General features: G+C 43.9%; 1 protein-coding gene across 18 annotated transcripts in view; it reads left to right on the plus strand.

Moving 5' to 3' along the window:
• The window catches only part of PTPRT (protein tyrosine phosphatase receptor type T), a 965,600-nt gene that overhangs the window by 809,892 nt on the left and 131,294 nt on the right, over positions 1-24,414 (plus strand). For 14 of the 18 annotated variants that reach the window (XM_081034722.1, XM_081034718.1, XM_081034731.1 and 11 more), the window contains 2 exons: positions 4,028-4,163; positions 10,009-10,038. In XM_081034722.1, the coding sequence (XP_080890848.1) occupies positions 4,028-4,163; positions 10,009-10,038 (166 nt within the window). The remainder of the gene's footprint in view (positions 1-4,027; positions 4,164-10,008; positions 10,039-24,414) is intronic. The other 4 variants (XM_081034729.1, XM_081034721.1, XM_081034720.1 and 1 more) reach the window with 1 other exon arrangement.

A 24,414-nucleotide genomic window follows, 5' to 3' on the forward strand; every position in this document is an offset into this window, starting at 1 on the left:
TGTGTCGAAACCGCTGGGTTGTGGCCTTTCAGATGGCCTCTCCGAATGTCCTTTCTGATGCTCCTCTGTGACCCTCAGATATGTCCCATCGTTGGTTCATGGTCACCACGGCAGGTGCTTCTGTTGGGGAATGTCTTGGAATTTATTTGGGACAGTTTTCATGTGCTCTTCTAGGAGCAGCATTTGACACAGTGGATTACCCCTTCCTTCTTCAAACACTCTCTTCTCTTGGCTCCAGGGCACGTTACTCGCCTGGGGTTTTTTCTAACCTCTCTGGCCACTCCTTCTCTGTCTCTTATGCAGGCTGATCCCTCTGCTCACTCACTAAATACTGCAGACCCTCAAGTCTCTACCTAAGCCCGCTTCTCCTTGCACTCTTCATTCTCCCCATGTGACTGCATCAACCCCCATACTTCAGGTACCATCTATGTGCGTTTGACTCACACATTTTCACCTCCAGCTTAGATCTCCTGCTAGAGGTGCATTATTAACTGCCTCCTTTTCTAGAGTATTTCTTCAGCTCCGATTCCCCCAAATATACACATTTTTCCTATAAACTATTCTTTTTCAATTGTTTCTTGAACCCAGAATCATCCACTTGCTATGAAAACCAAAGACTTGTAATTATCCTCAATCGCTCTTTCTTCCTTACTCCCCACATCCAATCCATCAACAGGTTTTATTTATATCTGTTTCAGGTAATTATCTCTTCTATTGCATCTTTCTATCTCCTCTATTAGCTTAGTCTAGCTAGCAACTATCATCTCCCACCCGCTTACATGCAAAATTCCTCTCTCTCCAGTCCACTTTGGCTCCACAATGAAGCTGGAATGATGAGTTGGAAATACAAATCTGACCACATCATTGCCCCATGAACAATTAATGAACGATTAAATGGCTTTCTATGTTTCTTGGGGTAAAGAACACAAACTCTAATCATGGCCTATAATGTCCCGTATGGACTGGGCCCTGCTGCCCTCTCCAGCTTCTCACTCATCATGCTCTCCTTGCCTTCTCATTACACTGTTTCTTTCACTTCTTGAATGCACCAGGCTCCTTGCCCCGTCACTCAGCCAGTGCTGTTTTTTCTGCTGCTCCCATGTGTTCCTCTTATGCTCTGTACTTAGTTATATAGCCTGTCCTCCTTTGGAGCTCACCCCACTGGCCACTTCCTCCCAGAAGCTATTCATTTCCCTATTATGCACTTTGCAAGTGTCATGCATCTCTTAGTTCTGACCCTTAATAGAGGTGAAAGCTTGCTATTATTAACTCTCAGTTCGTTAATCCTATCTTCTGAGCCCCACCCACCACTACGTGTAGGCTCTTTCATGGCCAGAACTGTGCCTGTGTTGCTCACCACTGTTGTACCAAAGGCCTGGCACATAGTGGGTGCTTGTGATTATTTATTGAAGGGATCAACTGCGAATCTCATTAGACAAGGCAAATGACAGTGTTCCTAGGCTATTAGCACCCTCTCCAGGGCTCCTTTGCTTTTGCACCCCCAGTCTCAGGAATAGGACCTCATAGTAGGCACTAAGTAAAGTTTAGCTATAGCAGTGAATGCTCCAGAGCCACACTTCCTTCAAATCCAAACAAAAAGACTCTGACATTATCAAGGAAACAGCGTTCTGAGGTGCTCAGCCTCCTTTACACGTGGCCATGTCGTGTCTTGTGGACTAGACATATCTCAAAAATCTTGTCTCCAAACTGGGACAGCAGAGCTATACGGGGCTACCCGGAACCAGCCCCTACTCTGGTATGTGAGCCCAGCCTCGCCAAAGAGGCAGTTAGCTAACTCCTCCAGGAATTCTCTGGACCTTGGATAGGCAGCGCCTGCTCAGGCTTGGGATTTGATGCTCTGGTTTTGCCTTTAGCTGGTAAGGGGAGCTGAATAAAATCCCTCATCCATGAGTCCTTCCAAAAGAAGGATCTCTGACCCCACTGACAGCGTAGTTTGGCAGACAGCCCATGGGTGCTCAGTAGCAAATTAACGAACAAAGCAAATAACTGTGGTTCACTTGCCTTTATGTCATTTAATAATCATCTATTAACCAACAATTACAAAAAGGAGACCTGTGCAAGAGACTGGCATTAGAGAGATGAGTAGGACACACTCCCTGTTCTTAAAGACTTGCCATCCTCACCAGGGAGACTTGACTAAGTAAACCCAGCTTGTCTTAGTTACAAGAGAGTCTGGGAAAGACGCTCTTAAGCAAGAAGAGGAGGTGCTTCATTGTGCTGGAGGGCTGGTCTTACCCATCAGTGAGTTTGGGGAATCAGAATCACAGCTCATGGGCATTAACGCCCCTTCAACTCAGCTGCGTGCTGTGAACGCATGGCTGAAAAAGGAGAAACTCAGTTTGGTTCCTAGAGAACAAACGTGTGTGGGCAGTGATGCCATTCCTTCCACGAAATACTGAACATCACGAACATGAAGGGAACACCTATTATGAGCCAGGCTCTGGGCTAACATGAGGAAACAAAGATAAAGGAGGCAGAACCTCACACCTGAGGAGCTTGCAGACCCTTGGAGGAGACAGATGGGAAAACAACTAGCGAATGACATGGTACACTGAGGTATGTGGGAAGCGTTACAGAGTGTTCTCAGAATTTAGAGAAGAGGGAGGAATTCTCAAGGACACAGGCATTGAGGATGGATGAGTTGTTGATAATGTGGCAGAAAAGTAGGAATGGGTCAGAAAGAGGATTCTTTGGCTTTGAGCTGCCTCATGTAATCATGGAACCATTGGGAAAATGAAGAGCAGCAGGAGAGATTCACTCCGGGTGCTGGACCACTCTCCAGAAGTATTCACACAGGTGTTTGGAACGAGGAGTTGCTTCTGATCCCTGGTACACTGCAGCGCAGGCCGGCTTAGGCATTCTTTGGCTGCTGACTTTTTCTTAGGACATTAGCAAACATCATTGTTTTGGGTCAGGGGACTGAGGGACCAGGGGACTTGAAAGTTGAATGCAAGGTTTCTGACTATTGAGGTCTAGACGTAAGGTCAGAAAAACCTATGGACTCTTGGGCCTGCCCTTCATCAGCCATCTTGCCTTGAGCAAGTTCCCTGGGTTTTCTCATGTATAAAATGGGAAAAATCATTTCTACTTTTTGGAATGTTTGTGATGCCTGACCAAGATGGATCCATTAAATGGCCCGGCACGAGGCTGAGGGTCTAGTAAGTGCCCCGTTCCCTGCCTTCCTCTATCTGGATTTGAGTCCACGTGTTAGCATCTGGCAGAATATGTAGCATCTGCATTAAATTCAAAAAATGGAGTTAGTTGGGTATAAGCATTTTTTGAACCCAAGGCAATTTCCCTTTAATACACGAAATTTCTACCCCAACATTTGTTTCATATAAGGTACAAAACAAACACTTTATGTTTTTATCTTTAAAAAGGGGGAGTCAAATACATGGTGACAGGAGACTTATCTTTGGGTGGTGAGCACACAATGGAATATAGAGACGTCGTATTATCAGGTTGTACACCTGCGATTTACATGATGCTAGTAACCAATGTTACCCCAATAAATGTAATGTAAAAGATCCAGTGGCTTTCATTGTATTGCCTCAGCATAAAGCTGGGTGTTTTTTTTTTTTCACCATTTACCTGAAAGACTAAAGTACGGTTTGGAGTAATTTCATGACCCTAAAAATCTAACTCTAGTTCCATGGTTTGATCATAGGGATAAAGCAGAAGGAGGGATAAAATTCTGCAGTTGATCTTAGCGGAAGATAAGAATGTCCCAACACAGCCGTTGTGTAACCTTGGACACCTCAGTGTCCCTGACTCTCCATTTCTTCATAGGCAAAAAAAAAAAAAAAAAAAAAAGGAATATAATAGCAATCCCCACCGCACAGGGCGTAATCCTCAGAAGGATTAAGTGGGACAATGTGTGTAATACTCGTAGCACAGTGCCTGGCACATAACTAACAACAAATACCAGCTGTTGTCATTGTGATTATTACCTAGTCAGGTGTGGGAGCCTCTTCAACATCTGTCTCCTTCTCCTCTCCCCTCCAAGGTGCCTCCACGCAGAATTCTAACACTGTGGAGCCAGAGAAGCAGGTGGACAACACCGTCAAGATGGCCGGAGTGATCGCTGGCCTCCTCATGTTCGTCATCATTCTCCTGGGCGTGATGCTCACCATCAAAAGGAGGTGAGTCAGGGTTGCTGCCCTGCAGACTGTGCCAACCCCAGGTGGCCCCAGCCCTGCCACGTGCCGACTCCGTGCTCTGTTGATCCCTTCTAAGCAAGGACCGACTGCTGATCGTGGAGGTCCTGAAATATTTGGGCCACTTGTGGCTGGTTGTGTTGGTGACTGAAGGGTATGTGCTGCCTGTTGGGTGAGTGACCCTGAGATGGTCAGTTTCTTCTGGGGCCAGTGATCCCTAGGGTTGGGCCACCTTGAGGTGCCATGGGATTCCTTGTGTCATGAAATGAGTCTTCTCAGATTTAACTGCTCTGCTATGATGGGTCATGTGATCACGATAAATGGAGAGCCCCGGAGACACAGATGAGCCCAGGAAGGTAGATGCAGGAACGTAATGCTTCATCCTTCTCACTACACGGCCATCTTCTGTTTATCAGACATTCACAAGACTTGAGGATAACACAAGGGACGTGCAGAGAGGGAAAGGAAATATCCATCATGGAAAGTTGATATCTATCATGAGCGTCGGCTGTCACTGTCCCTACAGTGTGCTGGTTATTTCTCTAAACAGAGTCCTACTGCCCCCCCCCCTCCGTAGCCCTTGGACTAGTGCCAGATTTAAATGCCTACCACTCTCCTCCATGTCTTCTCAATTTGAACTCCATGGTCCCAACCTTGTTCTCCACCTTCCCACTCCCCCAATCTGCCAGAGCAAACAAAACATTTACCTACATTATAGTAATACGTGCTGCAATGTTCCCTATCCCCAATTTAAAGAGACTGTCGTATTATTAAACAAACTACGTAATACCTCATCCTGAATCTCTGGGTTTGATTACCCACAGAGGTCAGGACAAGCCCAATAACAAGGACTAGGGACTTGCTTCCATCTGTACAACAAAAAGTACTCATGACATGTGTTCCCCACCAAAACAAAGGGATAGAATGCACCAAAGACAAATTCCAACCTCCAGCTAAGGGGTCACATGACTATCAATGCAGGAAGTTAAAAAATAATAGTAATATCCCCATTTACGGCCATCAGTGTGTCAGAAACACTGCGGTTCCAACTATACATGCAGTGAGCCGTCTATTAGCCATTTTGGCACCAGAATGTCCTTGTGTCTCTCATGGTTCTGTTCTGAAACAGTCAGTCCCCCCTCTGGCTAAGATATCTTATTGGTAGGACCTTGTCCTTTCTTGACATCTTTTGTCTAACAGGATAATTTCTTTCCTCAGACTTCCAGAAGAATGAAGAGTTAAGGTTCTCAACCAGTTGCTGATTTTCTGGTTGGAGAGGCTGGGGGAAGGGAAAGTACTGTGTTAATATTTGGGACCAAGAGCCCCCAAAGGGTTAATTAAGAACAGTGCTGCATTTTCATATCATTAGCATCATCCATAAAATGGGGCCATATTGAATGTCTCAGTGACAAGTCAGCTGCTATTAGATGAGGTCGAACATGGGGTTTGATTTTTCTGGGGACAGTAAGCACTTTGCACATACAAGATCATTGTCATGTTTCTTAGACTCGCAGACACATTGGTGGCAGAGGTGAGTTTCGGATTGTCTCCCTGGAAAAAGTAACTAATTTAATAGAATTGCATTCCTCTTTGATAGAGCTGAAATGTTCTCATTCTTTGCCACTGATTTGTAAGTCAGATATGCTCTTCCAATTTTGCTCTTTCTAAAGCCTGGCTTAACCCACGTCATCATCGACTGTGAGCTTGTGAAGAAATTCACTTCCTTCTCAACAGCTATTTCTGAAATGTGTGACTTTTGGGGAGAGAGGAAAGGGCTTTATACTTCCAGGGTGGGAGCAAGTATAAGATGAGTCCTTTGTATGTTTTTAACCGTTTCTGCACATCTTTGTCTTTTCCCTCGATCAAAATTATCCATCAGACCCAACCAACATGTATCACATGATCACCATTGCTTCCCAAGAGGCAAAACTCAAGTGTTGTAGCAGTGGGCAGAGGTTTGGATTTTGCCAATAAGTATTTACATATGTAGTATCTTTTGGAGAAAATACAACATTTTGCTGAACTAGTTGATAGTAATAATGTACAGATGGGCATAGGGGAAGGAAAGGGAAAGAAAGAAGAGGAAAGGAGAGGAGAGGAGAAAGGTAAAGGAGGAGTAAAAGAGAAACTAAGCACAGGCCTGCACTCTTTCCACTGACCTACAATGTCTTCTCATGTCTAGAGATGCCCAAAAGCCAGTGAAGGGTTTGGTGGGCTCCTTCGCCTCTTATGGGGAAAACTTCTTTGGTTGATTGAGTTTATCACTAACTTACTGCTGACCGTTAGAACGCTGTCCACAGCTACCTGAAAGGAAGTTCTATTAAAGGAAAAGAAACCCCTAACTACTAAGCAAATCATCACAACTCAGGATGCTAGTGTCAGAATCTCTTCAGTCCCATCACGATCCAGAGTTAGTTCCTGGATCCAGGAGCTCTCAGAAGCCAAACACCAGCGACATCCTCTCCACTGGCTTGAGCTGGGCCCTCTCCCTAATCTCTGGGGACATGGGCATGGTGGTTCCCTGTTTTCTCTGCTCCTAGTGGATCCAACTGATTCAAAGTCTTCACCAAAGTATTGGCAAATGTTCCCAGGACACATAAGACATCCTAGCTTCTTCCCCTGGAGTCTTCATCGTCATTGGCAATTGGACTTCCTTGTCACTCTCCAAAGAGATTTTTTCTCTTGCTATTAGGTGTTTCCTTTTGTGATACTGAACTAGAAAGCAAACAGAGAATGGGCTAGAGGTTCAGAGGACCAAGAGAAGGGCTTAATGAAAGAAGCTAAATTAATTTACATTCAGAAGACCAGGGAAAAAAGAGAGAGGAGGGAAGAGAGAGACAAAACATCAGTGAAACCTGACTGATGTTTTGTCGTTGTTCCTTGGTGGTGTTGTAATGGGCGGAGGGGATGTTGAGAAGTGAACTGTGGCAGAAAGGGATGTGAGATGTTAGTGGGTGACTCAAAAGAGGTTCCCTTAGGAGTTGCAAAAGATGGGCGTTAAAGATTAGAATTATTTTTGTATACCTCTGGCTGTTTGGCCTGGGCTTCTTTGAATGTGGGTCCCTACAGAGTACGGGTTATATGGAGATACAGGGTGAGTGTCTCCATGTGGATGAGTGTGTGGATGAATAGATCGGTGGATAGGTGGGTGGATAGATTGTTAAGTGTCAGGATGAATCGATGGTTGGATGGAGGGATGAATGGATGGATGGGTAGAAGGATAGATACGTGGGTTTGTGCATTAGTTGCATAACTAATGGATTCAAATGGATGGTTAAATACACAACTTAGTCCTGTTTAAATAGTATGGAACAAAAAAGGGAAGCTGTGCCTCAAGTCAATCTTGTCAGCCAGCTGAAAAGTAGATTCGCAATATGTGATTTATTAAGTCTGGGGTTGTGTGTGTGTGTGTGTGTGTGTGTGTGTGTGTGTGTGTGTGTTTCTAAGCACAGCTGTCTCCTGCTCAGGAGTTTTTGATCTCAGACAATCTGTTACTTGCAATAGCTCTGTATCCTTGTAAATGTAGACCTTCCGTAAATCTTCTTCAGGCCTTAGAGAAAACACACATGTATACTATCTTTTGGTCACAGAATAAAAGAACTATAATCGTTGCCCTGGAAGACTTTGCAATTTAATTGGGAAAAGGTACTGAATTAATAAAAGCTTGTCAGTTGCCGTCATTCTGGAGTTAGTTGCCTTGAAGCTGGGTCAGGATAGCACTGGCTTTTGATAACAAACAGGCTCACTCAGAAAATCTACATGGAAGTGGTGGTTTGAATGTTAAGGAAGCATGTTGTCATGAGGAGGTAGCCCAGGCAGAGGTGAATCCTGAAGGTCAAGAGCAGAAGAGCCAGAGGGTACAGAACATAGAGTGCAGCATGGAGCCCAAGCGTGCAGCCTGGGGCTGCTGACTATGGAAACCCTTGCAATTGGTCCCCAAATACACAAAACCTTAGACCTGGTGAAGAGTGACCTCTGAGAGCCTCAGCTGCCTCAAGTAAAGTAAGAATAATGCCTTCTCCGTGAGGTTGTAGGTAGGGTTAAAAGAGATAAACATGCGACATCTCCATGTCTGACTCACTGTATTGGTCAACACACATCTGTTTCTTCTCTTCTCAAAGGTCGCACAGGCTAGTGGCCAAGAACATGAGCTTGAGGGCCCTGGCACTATCACACCCAGTGACTGACTAAGGTATTTTAGGGAAGATACTTAACCTTTTTTCATCTCCGTTTCCACATCTGTAAAGTGGGGGTATAACAATACCTATCTGTCAGGGCGGTGGTGAGAAATACATGAGTTCATTCCCGGTAAGAGCCGAGAACAGTGCCCAACTATGTAGTAAGTGCTAGACGAGTACTTGTTCTGATGTTTTTAGGATTTTGATATTCCTAAAGAGGTGAGCACTTTGCTCCCGGTCACCAGGGTAAGCAGCAGCACAGCTTGTGTTTGTGGATGAGATGGGAGCATAAACTCCTCTTCACTGAGCCCAACTATATGTCAGATGCTTAGATGAATATAATTTAATATTAATTTAGATTAATATCATTTACTTATACTATTTTATATGTCATATATAATTGGACTATAATTTAGATTCATATAATCCGATGTTAATGCCCACAGTGACTCTTGGGAATAGAGAATTAATGCCCCCAACCTTGAGATGGAGAAAATGAGACTCAGAGATATATAGTTATTTGCTCCTCAGTTAACAAGTGCTAGTCTTGGGATGCTGAGCCATGCCATATTTCCACTCTTCAAAGCTGTTGAAGCTGGCAGTTATCCATGCCATTCACTCTGTACCTGGATCAGGAAACAGGTCCAGGAGAAAGAATCGACTTGCCCAAGATGTCACAGTGAGCAAAGGGAAGAGCTGGGATCAGAAGGCTGGCCTTTTGCGTCTCAGCCCAGTGTTCTTGACAATATGGAGAACGCATGCATGTGTCTATACGTCTTCATTAAAGGCGTCCTGAGCTCTCTGTCCTTGAAGAATCACATTTCCAGGCCCTGGACCACAGAACTAGGAATGAAGAAGAGGAATGGTCTCTTTACAATGCCAGCCTGTATCTTTGTCTTCATGCAGTCTTAGGGCCTATTTATTCTCTTCATATGGTCTCTCCAACATGGCAACCTTAAGATACTTGGACATCTTACCTAGAGGGTTCTAAGCGAGAGTTGCAAAGACCTGGACACTGCTGCAAGGCTTCTTTTTTGACCTATTCTAGAAAGTCCCCAAATGTAACACCTGTCAGATAGGGCGAGCCCTGGTTCAATGCGGGAGGGCACTACACATTGGCATGAGTTTGGGGAAGTGTGGATCTTTAGGGAGCCATGTTGGATGCTAGGTTACATGATTTCCTTGCTTTTGCATGACCTTACTAACCAGACTCTGGTGTGGTTTGAACTGGAACAGAGAAGATAGAAGTCCTTATGGTTTTCCTTAGATCATAGGAGCACTGTTCAGTTCTAGAAGGCCACAGAAATCTGATCCAAGATGAAACAGTCATATTTATAATGAAGCTAGTTTTAGAGTTGACCGTAAGAAATAACTTTCAAACGACTGAAACAGCCAACATGAGATGTGGCTTCCTCTGTGAGTTTCTCCATCATAGGAGACATCGTTCTCATTTTTTCTACCACTGAAATTGTCTGATTCTCAGCAAAGATGACTAGTAGAGAAACGTGCATCTCCTTGAGCTGAGGGATACTGAAATACTATGTGTATTTCTAAGAATCAAGATTTTATATAAATCTAATTCTTGTCTATTTGTCTTTTCTTTTTCCCCCTTTTTGGACATTTCCTTCATCTGACTGCCCACCAATATATAGAAGAAATGCTTATTCCTACTCCTATTACTTGTAAGTATCGACCCGGGGTTAACTTTGCTTTGTGCCCTGTAAGGGAAACTGTAGCATGCATTTCCTGCTCCGACCAAGTGTCTGTTGGGTCCTCATGCTCACTTCTGTCTAAATCATCTGTAGCCCCAAAGTTTTTATTTTGCATAGCTGTTTTCCATTTGAAAATGCATTGTCATTGTTCGTGTCTGTTATGTTTCTGCCATCTTGGATTTTTCCCCCCTGTTTTTGGAGATGTGAAGGGCTGTTTCTCCTTTGTCGGTATAATTTTCTAGTTAGAAACTCTCCAAATTCCAGTGAGGGATCAAACATTCCTCCTACAAGACTTGCTTACATAAAACAGAATCACAGATCTCAGGAACTTCAGAGTCCACTTCATGTCCATTTGTAGAACAGGTAGCCCTAGGGGCCCAAAGGTTAGACAGAAATTCCTTGGCTGTTTCTCCTGTTTCAGGAAATCTACAGGGCATCATGACTTTATCTAGAAACAGTGTCACGGTGACATCCAAGGTCTTTGCATTGGGATGGAATTATCTCCGTTTGGTTTTAGCATTAGTTATCTCATGCTATCCGTGGTAGTTATCGATGGTTGGTCCTTATAGATGGCTAATTGCCTGTCAGTTTTTTATTGCACGTTCTAAATAAATGACGATGATTTTTCTCATTATTAAATCAGATATTTTCAAAGCATGAGGGTAAAGGAGGAAAAACTCCATAAATAAGTCCTCGGTGATGAAGTTAGAAAATCACTGAATTAGTCCCATTTTCCTAATATACATTTTCCACATTTTGTAACGGAGGTCCAAAGAGGTATGTGAAATCATATATGCAGTTAGCAAAAGAGTGGGATCAAACTTCAGACTGCCTGGCTCCTGGTAAACTACATTGTCCATCATTCCATGTTGTCCTCAACCCCTGGGGACCCCAGCCTTGTGAGAGGGGCCATGTCTGTCAGTGATCATCTGCCGAAGCCTTCACAGATGAAGATAGAGCTAGCAAAAGTCTCCCCCATCCCCTCTGCTCAGTGCTTATGTCCACAGGTCAATAGGCCCACGTGATGAGCAAATAAGATTCTGATACCACTACCCTCGTGCTATACAGAAACCAATGAACCCCACTGCCAACACTAGAAGTACTTGCTTCGTTTGTTCATTCATTCATTGGACAAACATGCATTGAACATGCATGTTGTGTTCCAGACCCTGGTTGCAGAGATGACCAAGACTTTGAGCCTTATCCCAGCAGTGCTCAAGCCGACCTGAGAGACTAGCATAAAATCAAATGCTTGAAATGTGATTGAGAGGTGTCTATATGTACTGTGGTATAAGAGCACTTAGCTGCTTGACTAGTTTTTTAATGGGGCAACAGGTAGTTATTAGTGTTTTTAGAGACAGATTTTACCCAAAGAAATAAGAATTCTGAGCAGAGGGGAGAGCATCTGTAAAGGAATAGAAGCAGAAAACAATGTGGGGTTTTGTTGCTGTGGTGAAAAAAGAATGAGCTTTAGAAATCATGCAGCTCTGGGTTCAAGCCCCATCTCCATCCGTCACCAGTTATGCAGCTTTGAACAAATTTCTGAACTCTGAGCCTCATTTCTCTTCGCTCTAAAATAGTGGCAATATGCGTAACTCAGAGATACCTTGAAGAGGGATTGACACAATTTTGTAAAGTGTCGATCACAAAGTTGGCACTCATGAAATGTTACTTTTCTTTCTTTCCCCTTTCAGAAACCGTAAAGGGTTAGGGCACTAGTGGTGGCCCCTGGGATCGCCTTGGTCTTCCAGGGGTTTTTATGGCATCATAAGAACCACACAGTAAGTGTGGGCATGGAATGACCCATCACGACCTGTGGGCACCTCATCCCCTCAGTCTGTTAGCCAGTGTACATAGCATGGTCTTTAGATGCCCTCTTTATACCATGCGTTGTGCTGGGTATTCTGATGAGCTCAACATGAACAGTGTGGGAGTGTAGGAGACAGGTACCCAGGTACTTTGTACTTCAAGGAACAGTGATAAACAAGGACCTTTCAATTGGTACAAACTTGGAGTCTAAGTCATAGAACCTGGAGTGTGAACCTCATGCCAGCCTGGAACTGACCGTGATTAAATTCAAAGGAAGAGAAGACCTGGCAAAGCAGCCAGAGAAGTAGGATGAGAACTGCTAGAAGCACAAGAGAAGGCTATTGCAGAAGTGGGAATTGACAATAGCAGAGATGCTGAAGACAGATGGACGTAGAGGGTGTGGGCATGGCCGTGACATTTGGCCATCAGTAGTCACTTGTGCAGGTTGTGGAGTAGGGTTGGCAAAGGAAACCAGCCTGTCTGGAGCCCAAGAAGAATACTTCTTTATAACCACTGGTGCCTAAACAGTAGAGAAGCATGACATTAGCCACTGGGAGGGCCAAAAAGTCCTGGGCACATGTAGGTAAAGTTGAGGAACCTGTGAGAAGGAAGATGCTAAAGATGGTGGCTATGGAAGGAAAGGCCCGAAGGCAAAGTGTCTGGGGACAGGGAGAAGACTAGCCAGGGAGGAGGGTCAGGGCTTGTGAGATCATAGCATTGAGAGATGCGTGTGGATGGAGAAGAGAAATGATGACCTTCATGATCTCGATTCAAAAACCCCACTCCACCAAGTCTTCGGTATAGACCCTGAGTGGGTGCTTTAAACACTCTCTGTTCAAAGTGTGGTCCATAGACCAGCAGCGTTAGCATTGCCCAGGAGCTTGCTGGAACTGCAGTCCCTGGGATCCCAGCTCGGACCTACTGAGTCAGAACCTGCATTGTAACAAGATCCTCGGTGACTCATGTGCACATTAAAATTTCAGAAGCACTGACTTAACCAGAGTCTCAGCTGTCTCATCTATAAAGCAGGTAAAATAATACCCTCCTCACAGGAGTTGGGGGCCACTTGGTCCCTTTGAAAGCCCCCAAAATTGTCCGTGAGAAAGAGCTTCCAACATACTTTGGCTGAACAATCTCTTCCATGAAATCATGTTTATTCATTCAACAAATATTTGTGGAGTACCCATGGAATTGCCAGGCACTGATCAATCAACAAACAAACATCCTTGCCCACGTGGAGCTTTTTAATGGAGTAGGTAGAAAATGACATATAGAAGAAAAGTACGTAGTATAGATGTTATGTAATGGCTGAGAGAGCTAAGGAGAAAATAGACAAACCAGAGAAAGAGGATATAAAGTGTCAGTCGGGTAGGAGCAGGAGAATTTGTTTTTCAAGCCAAGAGACCCTCAAGGGCTCCCCCATTGAAAGGTCCCATATACAGGACCAGGGATCTACACACTTTTTCTGTAAGGAGACAGTAGTAATTATTTTGGGCTTTGCAGGCTCATATGGTCTCTGTTGCACCTACTCAACTCTGGCATAACACAAAAGCATCCGTAAACAATGCACATGAATGAGCATGGGTGTGTTCCCATAAAATTTATCTTAAACAATCAGACAGTGGGCCAGACACATGCTGAGGGCCAATCCTTGCCCTAGACTTTTGAGAGAGAGAGGGGATGGGATTCAAGATTCATCCTGTTTTATTGAGCTCCAACTATAAGCTGCACCTTATGTTTGTCATTGCAGACACAAAGGTGAATGAAGTGTACCTGAACCCAGCCTAGAAAGAGGAGGAAGTTGAAAAGAATTACCTGTTGGTAGCTACCTATGTCGGGCTCCTCTAAAGCTTACAAGCCCTGTGGGATACAGGCTATTGTGTTGAGTTTATTGAGACGTTAAGACTGAGGTTTGAGGCATTGTTTACATCCCACAGCCAGGATGTGGCAGGGCTAGGGTATGACCCCAGGGCCACATACCTCCAAGTCCTACCCTTGCTTTTCACCAAACCCTGTTCTTCAGGGGGTGGGGGGACTCCTGCCTGGGCCATGTGCTTGGTGAGCCCTTGCACGGGCTGCAGGGGAGCCAGGATTCAAATGCAAGTCTGTAGAGCTTCCGTTTTGTGCACCTTTCTAGGGACAGGAAGTAGTCGTGATTCCTGGCTAGCAAGGAGGCCCTTGGGATAATCCAGTCGTTGCTGTCCTGGGAATTTGCCACGTGGTCAGAGTCAAAAGCAATGGGCTGCCAGATCAGAGGTAGCCAAGGGGTTAGAGTGAGGGGTGACCAAAGAGTGCCAATGACCAGAATAAAAAGAGCTACAGATAGAAGGATCTGGGGACCCAAGGACACCGGATTGTCTAGAATGGGGTCCTTCATTGTCCAGTACACACATACACACACACACACACACACACACACACACACACACACACACACACAATGAGAATAATGTGGCTTTGGTGTCAGGCCTAGATGAGAATTCTAGGTCTGCCTCTCCCATCAGATTGTTCTGACCTTGGACAATCAAGGAACCACTCTGAGCCTCAGTTTCTTCAGCTGCAAAATACTGATACTACTAGTGACTTTCCAGCATTTTCGTGAGGGGTGATGACAGAGCGTATACGCAGTGTGGCTGACAGAAAGTCGGTATGTTACAAATAGTAACGGTTACCTATTCCTCACATTCTGAGCTGACAGAAATGCTCCTCTAGAATTCTTTTTTGGCCTTTTTATAGTAAAGCAGCACCAACAAATTCTGTGTCTGTTTTTTAAAAGGATATTAAGCGTTGACATGTGTTCACAGGTTAATTTACCTCAAGGTGTGTGATGGGCACAGTAATTGTTTCAAACAGAGACATTTTAGTGCAGCCATTCTTCTGAAAGCACTGAGATGCTTACCAAGCATTCTGGCAGAGAGAGTGCTTCACCGTTTCACTTAGCCTTGGACGAATGCCTGTGCGAGTGTCACAGAGCCAGGAAACAGTGATTTGAGCTGCCGCCTGTCTGCAGATACTCTGGGACTCTTAGGCTTCCCCCCACATTCTCCCTCTCTCCCCGTTCCAGCATATTCAAATCCTGCATCTATTCTCCAAGGTTCAGATCAAATACTGGCTCCTACAGGAAGTCTTCCCTGATTGTCTCCACCTGCGGGAATGGCCTTTTCTCCCAACTCTCACTGCAGTTACTTTGTTAGCATAGGCGGGACCATATGTGTCTTAAGGATGTTTCTAGTACATTGGGGTGTTCCCCATGGTCTCCCTAATACGCACCATGAACTCCTAGTAAACGTGTGTGGAATGAATGAAAGAACAAGATGAAAGTAAAAGACATAACGGCGAACATTAATAGGGAGACGAGCTGTTCTTCAAAAGAAAGCAAATAGCAACGATTTTTCTTGCTTCTGTGACTTTAAGGCAACCTTTGCTCCTGTTGGCATCAGTGACCTGGAAAAGCCGCTCAACTTTTTCTGAGTCTCAGTTTCCTAATATGTAAAGTGGCGGTTAAAAAAAAAAAATGCACATCTCACAGAGATCTTGCAAGGATTTAATGAGATAATGTTTGGAAACTGCCTAGAACATAGTAGGTCCTCAACAAAAGTAAGAAACTGCCCCCTTTTCTCAAATGCACACACCTTTTTGCATCACAGGCTGTTGCAAATCGAGTATCATTGGCTCAGTACGTTTAAAGAAGAATTTAAAATGAGTACATTGCGAGAAACTCAAAAAAACATTTTATGTAATTTATCAGTCACTTCAAATAAAAATGAAGAAAAAAATAGGAATAGAAGGAAACCTTTTCAAAATGATAAGTGTCAATTATCAGAAACTAACAGCAAACATGCTGACAGGTGACAATCTAAGGCACGACCAGTAAGGCACGTCAGAGATGGCTGCCATACTACTGCCATTCAGCCAAGCGGAAGACCTGAGTGAGAATTCTGATTCCGGGGCCCCACCCCCAGATCTGCCCAGTCCCTTTGAATGTGTGGCCTGGGAATCTGCATTCTAACATACATCTCAGATGATGGTTTTGCATGCTGACTTCGAGAACAACTTGTCTCCTGACATCCGCGCATCACCCCGATATAACTGTCCCTTTCTCAGCGTTGCACCCTGGCACCTGCAGTGCCCTCTTTCTGGCTTGCCTATGTATCTTCTGTGCCTGGAACATTCCAGTATCTGTAAAAAGGGAAAATTGGTATTCTCTTATGTAGGTGGTCCTCCCCAGCTCCCCCAGACCGTATCCCTAGTCCCCGGGTGCCTGTTTTTGGTGTTGCCGTCACCTTTCATGCATTCACTGATTGACTCATTCGCTCATGAACCGTTCTCAGGTTATACTGCCCTTGGTGTGTTTGCCCAGCTCTCTCCGTATCGACTAGGACTGTAGATTCCTCATTCATCATTTCCCAATGACTAGCATGGAACCCAGAACAAATCAGGCATCATAAGATTGTGCTGACTATATGAATGAATACACACAGGTCGGTGTAGGTGTGAGGTTGAGCCCCTCCCCCATTTTGTTTTGGCTCCCATTGAGTTGTATTACTTCATTCTCTAGAAGTTAGTTCATATTCATTTTCATCTATTTTGGCATATGACGATGGCGGGCTTTCAGATCACCTGTTCTGTAGTTTTATATTGGTTGTAGGTTTCTTCACGTCACAATTATAAATGTATAAAATTAATGAATGCTGCTGCAACAAGATAGATATAAATGCACCGGGTACATCATGTATACAGATTTGTACATATTTGGAGAGGGATTGTGACTAAATGGATGCGTTATTGTTTACTCTATTGAATTAAAGTCTAAACCCATCAGTCATGAATACCAAACAGAGCAAATCTGTAAGCCAGAATCTGTCACCTTAATCAGGGAAAATACAAATGAGCCTTTCCCCTCCAAAGTTGGCAGAAGATGTGTATGCTTCAGTTTTAAGTTTCTACCGTGTTTTAACACCAACCAGGTATTAAGGGTTTCTTGAGGCTTAGAAAGGTCTGTCTGTGATTCTAAGTGCTTCTATTCTGAAAACGCATTTGAACTTTATAAAGGAGGTATAAAAGAGTGTGTGGATTACTTTGCTGAAAGAGAGGGGTGACCTATTGAAATGTGGTTGGAAAGAGAAGTTCCTGGGGAGGACATTGTGATGTACCACTCCGATCCCCCTTCGAGAATGAAGGTTACTCCCCCAGTTGCCAGAATTGCTGCTGGCAGACAATTCTTGGTTAACAGCCCCCTTTCGAACTACTCGTCCTTCAGAGCTGCCTCCCCCAAGGTCATCCAGTAGCTGGCCAACACAGGGGTGTAAAAGTCACCCCTGCTTCAGAGCTTCCCACGGGGTTGGCTCAAGCCATCACTGCAACTATATCACCATTCAGCTTCCCCTTCTGCCTACTCTTTCCCCTTCCCTTTCCTTCCGGAAGCTCCTCCTAATTCATCTCCCCCATGTCAATCTCTGTCTTAGAGTCCAATTCTCAGGGGATGCAATTTATGACATTCCCATTAGCTTTTCTTTAATTTGGCCACGGGAGACACGTGGATGTGAGCACGTGGTATGGCCCTCCCGGTACATCAGTGCCTGTGGATACTTTGTATCCCAGCTAATTAGAGTTGCTACTTTGTTGCCCACTGATGAAAAGTGAACTATAAAAAGTCCTTCCTTGGGCAACCATTCCTTCATAGACATTTGTTTCTCAGCCATGCCCCTGCTGGGCACAAGGGCTGTACACACCTTTACACACAGCTCCTGACTGGGGGAGCTTATCACAGGAGAGACTGTAGGAAGATCCTTTTGCTGAACCAGCCAGAGGAGAGAACCAGGTTTCCAAGTGCCCAGCCACAGTGCCCCGTAGCAGTTGTGCCCAGGGTAAGAACGGGTTTAATTCTGAAGGCACTGGTCTTCAGCAAGCAGCCCCAAAGTGGGAATGACTCTTGCAGCTAGGGGTGTAGCAAAGACAGGATTCTGAAGTACACCAACTGGAAAATGCCTTTCTAAGTGTTTCAGCATAGTGCTTTTAATGGAAGGGAGTGCTTTAGTTAAGTTCCACGATGATGAGATTATACTGATTGCATCTTGTTTGTATGCACTGTTTTATCTCTTCCAAAGTGCTTCCCCACCTATTACCTAGTTGTCTAGTGGGGCTTGGAGGTACTTAAGAAGATATTATCACATAGATGACTGGTAGAGGAAAGAACCCTGGGCATTCCGGCCCCACAGTTTTCCTTAAGTCACTTCACTCCATCTCCATTTCAGTTTCTCATCTGTAAAATGGGGGTAATAACAGTACATTTTGGAAGAGAATGACAGTCTTTCATACGTGAGTATTTACTGAGCAATCCCTTTGTGCTAAGCCCTGGGCTAGGTATTAAGAATTTAGAAAGAAATACCCTTCTTTCAAGGAGCTCACAGCTTACAAGGCAACTTGGACATGTTACCAAATAGTTATCCAATCATGTTATGAATACGTGAAGGAGAAACAGGGATGACATGACAAAATGAGGAAGTCACTGACTCTGCTTTGAGGAAAGATACCATGGGCCTGATAGGGTCCTGGGTATGGGGCAGACGCAAGATGTTTCTCTAAAGAAATGACACCTTCACCCACTTTTCCTTTTGGCTTCACTATTTAAATATCTGTCTCTCTCTCTCTCTCTCTCTCTCTCTCTCTCTCTCTCTCTCTCTCTCTCTCTCTCTCGGCTCTGAATCCCAGTTCATGGGATTATCTTAAGACATTAAATCATACATTGTATGTGCCAAGGGAATTATCATTCATTGAACAGTAGAGCTGAGCTAGAACACAGCAATGGTTGGGTGTGTCAGGGGAGGCGGCCTGATAGACGTTGTGACTCCCAAACTAAGTTACATGGAAGGAGAATTTGTCCAACAGAATGAAGTAGGACAATCGAGATCATGGTTCTTCAACTTGACAGATTTTCTTCTCTGGACCAATCGGGTAGGACCCCCTTCCTCCTGGCATCTACGCTTACTGAAATCAAGGAGAGGGATCAGATTTAATAACTGATTCTGGCCAGAAGTAGACAATGTCATTTTAACACAAGAAGACTTTGTAGACCAGTGGGTGGGAAAAAGACTGGGTCGAAGGTGTAAGGACTACCGTGGCTACCTCTAAACATAGGGGATGGAGGATAGGCTTGCCTTTTGTGCTACACCTGCCAAATCCTGCCTTAAAAGGGGAATTGTTCTCAGAATGCAGAACAGTCCCATTGAGAATGTGGCTTCCCTCCTGGGAACAGAGCTCAGAGGAGTTAGTGTATGGTTTGGGGAGGGTGGCCAAACAAAGAGGGGATCACAAGCCACAACCTATAAAGCAAGACTGGGGAACTGATTTCATTGGTCCCCAAATGATGCGTAGACATTTTACGGTTCCCAGGTTATTCTAATATGAAACCATGGTTGAGAACCACCCATCTGGGAAAGCTCAAGAAATCAGGGTCATGCAATCCAGTCATTTGGAAGATTAATAAGGGTCTCAGTCTGGCCACTTAACCTGGAAACTCAGTCGAGAATTTGGTCCCCCAGGATCATCCAATAGACGTGGCTTTAGTTTTGATGATGGAACCCGAGTTTGGAGGGCAGAGCCTAGAGAAGAGAGAATGTTATGTGATGGCACCATTTCCTTCTTTTAAATATTGAAGGAGACAATCTTTATGCTGTTTATAAATGTGTACATACCATTTAATGCATAGCAAAAGTGCCCCAGGCTCATGTTTACATAGTGTTTAATTTCTCACAATCACTCCCTCTCGGGGTGTTGGTGCATGGGGAGTAAAGACCCCTCAGCCATGATCAGTCCTCTGAGAAATATTTGTACATAAGCACTGTCTTCCTCAGTGAGACCTCAAGAAGCCCAACACTTCCATTTATGAAATCTCCTGTTTAGCAGAATAAAAGAGCATTAGCTGAACCTCTTTCTGGAGTACCTTCTCATTCCAATGACTTTGAACCACCGTGCAGAATATCCTAAGAGGGTGGAAATTTGGTTACATTACAACCACCCATGTTTTTTAAGTGGAAGAACTGCAAGATCAGTGCAATTGATACCCTGTACTTAATGGGAGATTTTATTTTTGGAAAGAGTGAAAATATGGTTTTGTTAAGGTTATAAACCACATTGGCCTTCAAGAATAAGGAAGCCTTGTTTTGTTTTGGAAAACAGCTAGCGACACTACTTTTTTAGAAATGGAGAAAAGCTAAGATCGTCTATATTTTTACCTTATTCTTTCTTCCCTGTGTTATTTATGATTTGGACATCTACTGCCAAGGAGACAACTTCTGGTGGAAAATCTAAGCTCCGATATGGTTGTTATGGCATTGTATACTATGCTTCTGTCTTATCTTTGCTTTGCACAGCAAAACTACCATGAAAATGTGGGATCTAAGGTTTTTCCAGGAGATCCATGGCTGAATCTGTGTGCTCCCTTTATAACTGTGCAGGGGTTTTCCAGCCTCCTAGGCTGGGAGCAATGTGCTCAAGAAATACTTTTGTCATCTCATCTCCCACTCCTTACTGGTGTTAAACTCTGCTTTCCCCTTAGCTCTGAATGGTGAGGAAAATAACACTCAATACCTGGAAGCAGTGTGTCCTGTAATAAAAAGAGCAGGGGCTACGGCATTTGGGTTTGAATCCTGGACTCCGCCATTTTTTAACCTAACTTCTCCAAGTCTCTGTTTCCTCATCTGTAAAAAAGGGACAGTCATACTACATTTGGATGGTTGCTCTGGGGATTTTCCAGGATTTCATAAAATAGTGCAATGCATGGATAACATCTGGTTCTGTGTCTGGTGCACAGTAGGTGCTCGGTACGTGGTAGCTACTATTGTGGTTTATATTTTATAGTATATAGCTTTATATTTTATAGGAGTAGGTCTACTTGTATTCTGCAGTTTGCAAAGTGCTTTCATACAGATATCTCATGAAATCTTCAAGTCGCTCCAGTGAGGAAGTAGCATTTCACTGTAAGGAAATGAAGGCTCACCAAACTGAGCAGGGGCACAGGCTATACGAAAAACAAAATCCGTGGAACAGAGTTGCCAGTTACTGGTGCTGTGTTCTTATCATGGGTTGGGAAGTGGATGTGACAAGGATTCTGAGGGAAGCTACTTTACAAGGTAGCAAGACTGATAAGAATGACAGCCTCCCACGTAGAATATGGGATGAAGAAGGTTCAAAGTAGGTCCCTACCGGGAAGTTTATAACCATTGCTCCAAATTGTAATGGGGGTGGGGGTGGGAGACCTGTACCAACACTTTATTCCTTTAAATACACCCACCGCATAGATAGGATAAGACTCAAACAGGAACAAAGATCTTTTTACAATTACATGAAATTTTATAATATTCATTGGAGTCATAAGGGCAAAAATTAAAAAGAAAGGATAGGGTTGGCGTTGTTCTTTAAAACAGGCCTCTTGAGTCCCACTTTTAATTTTATAGAGTAACTCTTGTCCCTTCACGTATTTTTGTTTATGATGTCTTGCAAATAGCGTTGTGCCATGGAGGGGATTTCGTTCAAATTCAGCTACACCAGACACAGAGAAATAACTGTTAGGATATGTACCCAGATGATGGTGATATCTAACATGACGACAGGTGTAAGCGTTCATTGTCTGGACAGTTGAGGTTTGGAGCACTCCCCCATCCCCCAACTTCTCTTTTTAAAAATAAGCATGCAGTGGCATTTTAGAACCAGCTTGCAAGAAACCCTGCCAGGTTTTGACTGGGCATTGAATCTATAGATCAATTTGCTGAGAATCGACATGAATATTGAGTCCTCTGGCCTAGAAACATGCTGCGTCTCTTCATTTGCATGGGTCTGCTTTGATTTCTTTCCTTGTCCCCTTATACTTTTCTGCATGCAGGTCCCATGTATGTTTGGGGGGCTTTACACCTGAATGTTTCATTGTCTTCAATGCTATTTTAAATGGTACTTTTTTCATATTTTAAATGTCCATTGTTAATATTGATTGATACTGATTTGTGTATATTAAAAAATAAACAAATGTACATGGAACGAAAAAAAAGAATGCAAGAAAAGAGAGGTCTCAGCTGGAGAAATAGTAACAGACCTCACACACAAAGGGCTGTTGTATGAAAGATGGATTAGGTTGGCTACCGCAGGCCAGGGGCTTAACAAAATGCCTAAGATGGGCTCAAAAATGTTAGTTCCCATCTGTCTTGCCTTCTTATATTCTGCGGTGCTCTACAAGCCAGGCTGTGTTCCGTGAGTGGAGGTTACGGAACTTGGAACTGAGTGGTCGTGAAGATGTTAAGACTTGCTTTGAGGCAGGCCTCGGTTTGGATCTTGGCTCTCTCCTGGACTAGCTATGCGGTCTTGAGCATAGCTCTCCCCCTTTGTAGTCTTCAGTGTCCTACACTGTAAAGTGGGGACGATGCAAGATAAGGTTAGAATGACCAGAGCCCAATGTTTGGCACCTAGCTAATGAGCGTTAGCTATCTTGTTGCTTGTGTTATTGTTTTTAAATGATAAGGAGGAAAATATAAGGGAAACATAAAGAAGGACTTTCTAACAATACTTGTCTAACAATAGAACAGGTGAATGTGAGGTAGGGAGCCTCCCATCACAGGAGAATGGACCACTCCTGATCTAGGATGCCAGGGGGGCAATCAGACTTCCCTGAAAGATGCCCCCCATGTTGAGAATTTCCTCCCATCACATTAGAACCAAGTGACAGCCATGCCAAGTCTCCCCACTCACCTAAGACACTTGACCCACAAACATAAAGAACTTAAAGCAGTAGACAGAAATGGTATCCGTGAAAAAACAAACGCAAACCAGTCTTATCTTTCTATCAGCTGCAGTTTATGATTGCACATTAAATTCAATTGCTTTCTTTAGGAGGCTGGTGTTGAGACCCGTCATCTCCAGCCCAGTGCCATCCATTCGAGCTTTCCCCAGGAGTGCAGACAGACCAGCCGCCTTCCTAGCGTACACTAATTAATTTATCTCATGCTTGTGATTTTACGGCACTTAAGTGCTGGAGCATTTCTGTTTATTCTTCTCCCTGCAAAGCACCTCATGTTACATAAAGACCATGAATCTCCATTGCAAACGCTGTCTGTCTTGGGCTAGGGAACAGACCGCCAGCTACCTGTTGTCTCTGGCACTGTCTCTTACAGCCAAAGTAACACATCCATTAATTTATCCTTAATGACATTTTGACATTCCAATCAGTTCATCAGATGTTCCTTATGCAAGACTTCTCCCACACGGCAGGGCCAGGGCGCCAGGCCACTCTTGATGAATAATGCATGAGACCAGTGCACCGCTGAGTAGCCTCTGACAGACAGACACATCTGCTACTCACAGACAGCGTGTTTCTAACAGCCCCGGCTCCCCAGTGATCCACACCAATGCCTTCCTAGACAGTTTGCTCTGCACTTCCAGCTTCCTGTGCTTGGGAGAAGCTGGTCAGTGCAAGAGGAGGTGTCCTGCTTCAAAAATATACATGCAACAGTGTTATTTGGGGGTAAAAGAAGAGTGCATTAAACCCCCACCATACTCAAAGGATTTTAAAGAAGCTTTCATTGGGTAAAGAAGATGTGGTACAGTGGAAGACTACTCAGCCATAAGAAGAAACGAAACACTGCCATTTACAACAACGTGAATGGATCTTGAGATTATTATGCTAAGTGAAATAAGTCAGGCAGAAAAAGTCAAGAACCATTTGATTTCTTTTTTTTTAATTAAAGTGTATTGGGGTGACAATTGTTAGTGAAGTCACATAGATTTCAGGTGTACAATTCTGTAATGCATCATCTATAAATCCCATTGTGTTTATCACCCAGAGTCAGTTCTCCTTCCATCACCCTATGTTTGATTCCTTTTACCCTCATCTACCACTCCCCTCCCCCCTTACTAACCCCCCTCTACTAACCACTAAATTATTGTCTATGTATGTCTGTTTTTGTTTCTTCGTTTGTTTGTCTTGTTCCTTTGTTGTTTTCAGCTTTATATCCCACATGTCAGTGAAGTCATAGGGTTCTCTACTTTTGCTATCTGACTTATTTCACTTAGCATAACAATCTCAAGATCCATCCATGTTGTCACAAATGGTTCTATTTCATCTTTTCTTATGGCAGAATAGTATTCCATTGTGTATATATACCACGTCTTCTTTATCCATTCATCTACCGAAGGACACTGGTTGTTTCCATGTCTTGGCTTCATTAAAAAAAGCTGCAATGAACATTGGCGCACACGTATCTTTATGAATAAATGTTTTCAGATTTTTAAAGACATATGTCTTTATGGATAAATGTTTTCAGATTTTTGGGGTAGATACCCAGAAGAGGGATTGCTGGACTGTATGGTAATTCTATTAATTTTTTTGAGGAACCTCCACACTGCCTTTCATAGCGGCTGCACCAGTCTGCATTCCCACCAACAGCGTATGAGGGTTCCTTTTTCTCCACAGCCTCTCCAACACTTGGTACTATTTGTTTTGTTGATTTGATTTCACTCATGTGTGAGACATAAAGCTGAAAGCAACAAATG

Source organism: Rhinolophus hipposideros (genome assembly GCF_964194185.1).
Source record: "Rhinolophus hipposideros genome assembly, chromosome: 22".
NCBI classification, from domain to species: Eukaryota; Metazoa; Chordata; class Mammalia; order Chiroptera; family Rhinolophidae; genus Rhinolophus; species Rhinolophus hipposideros.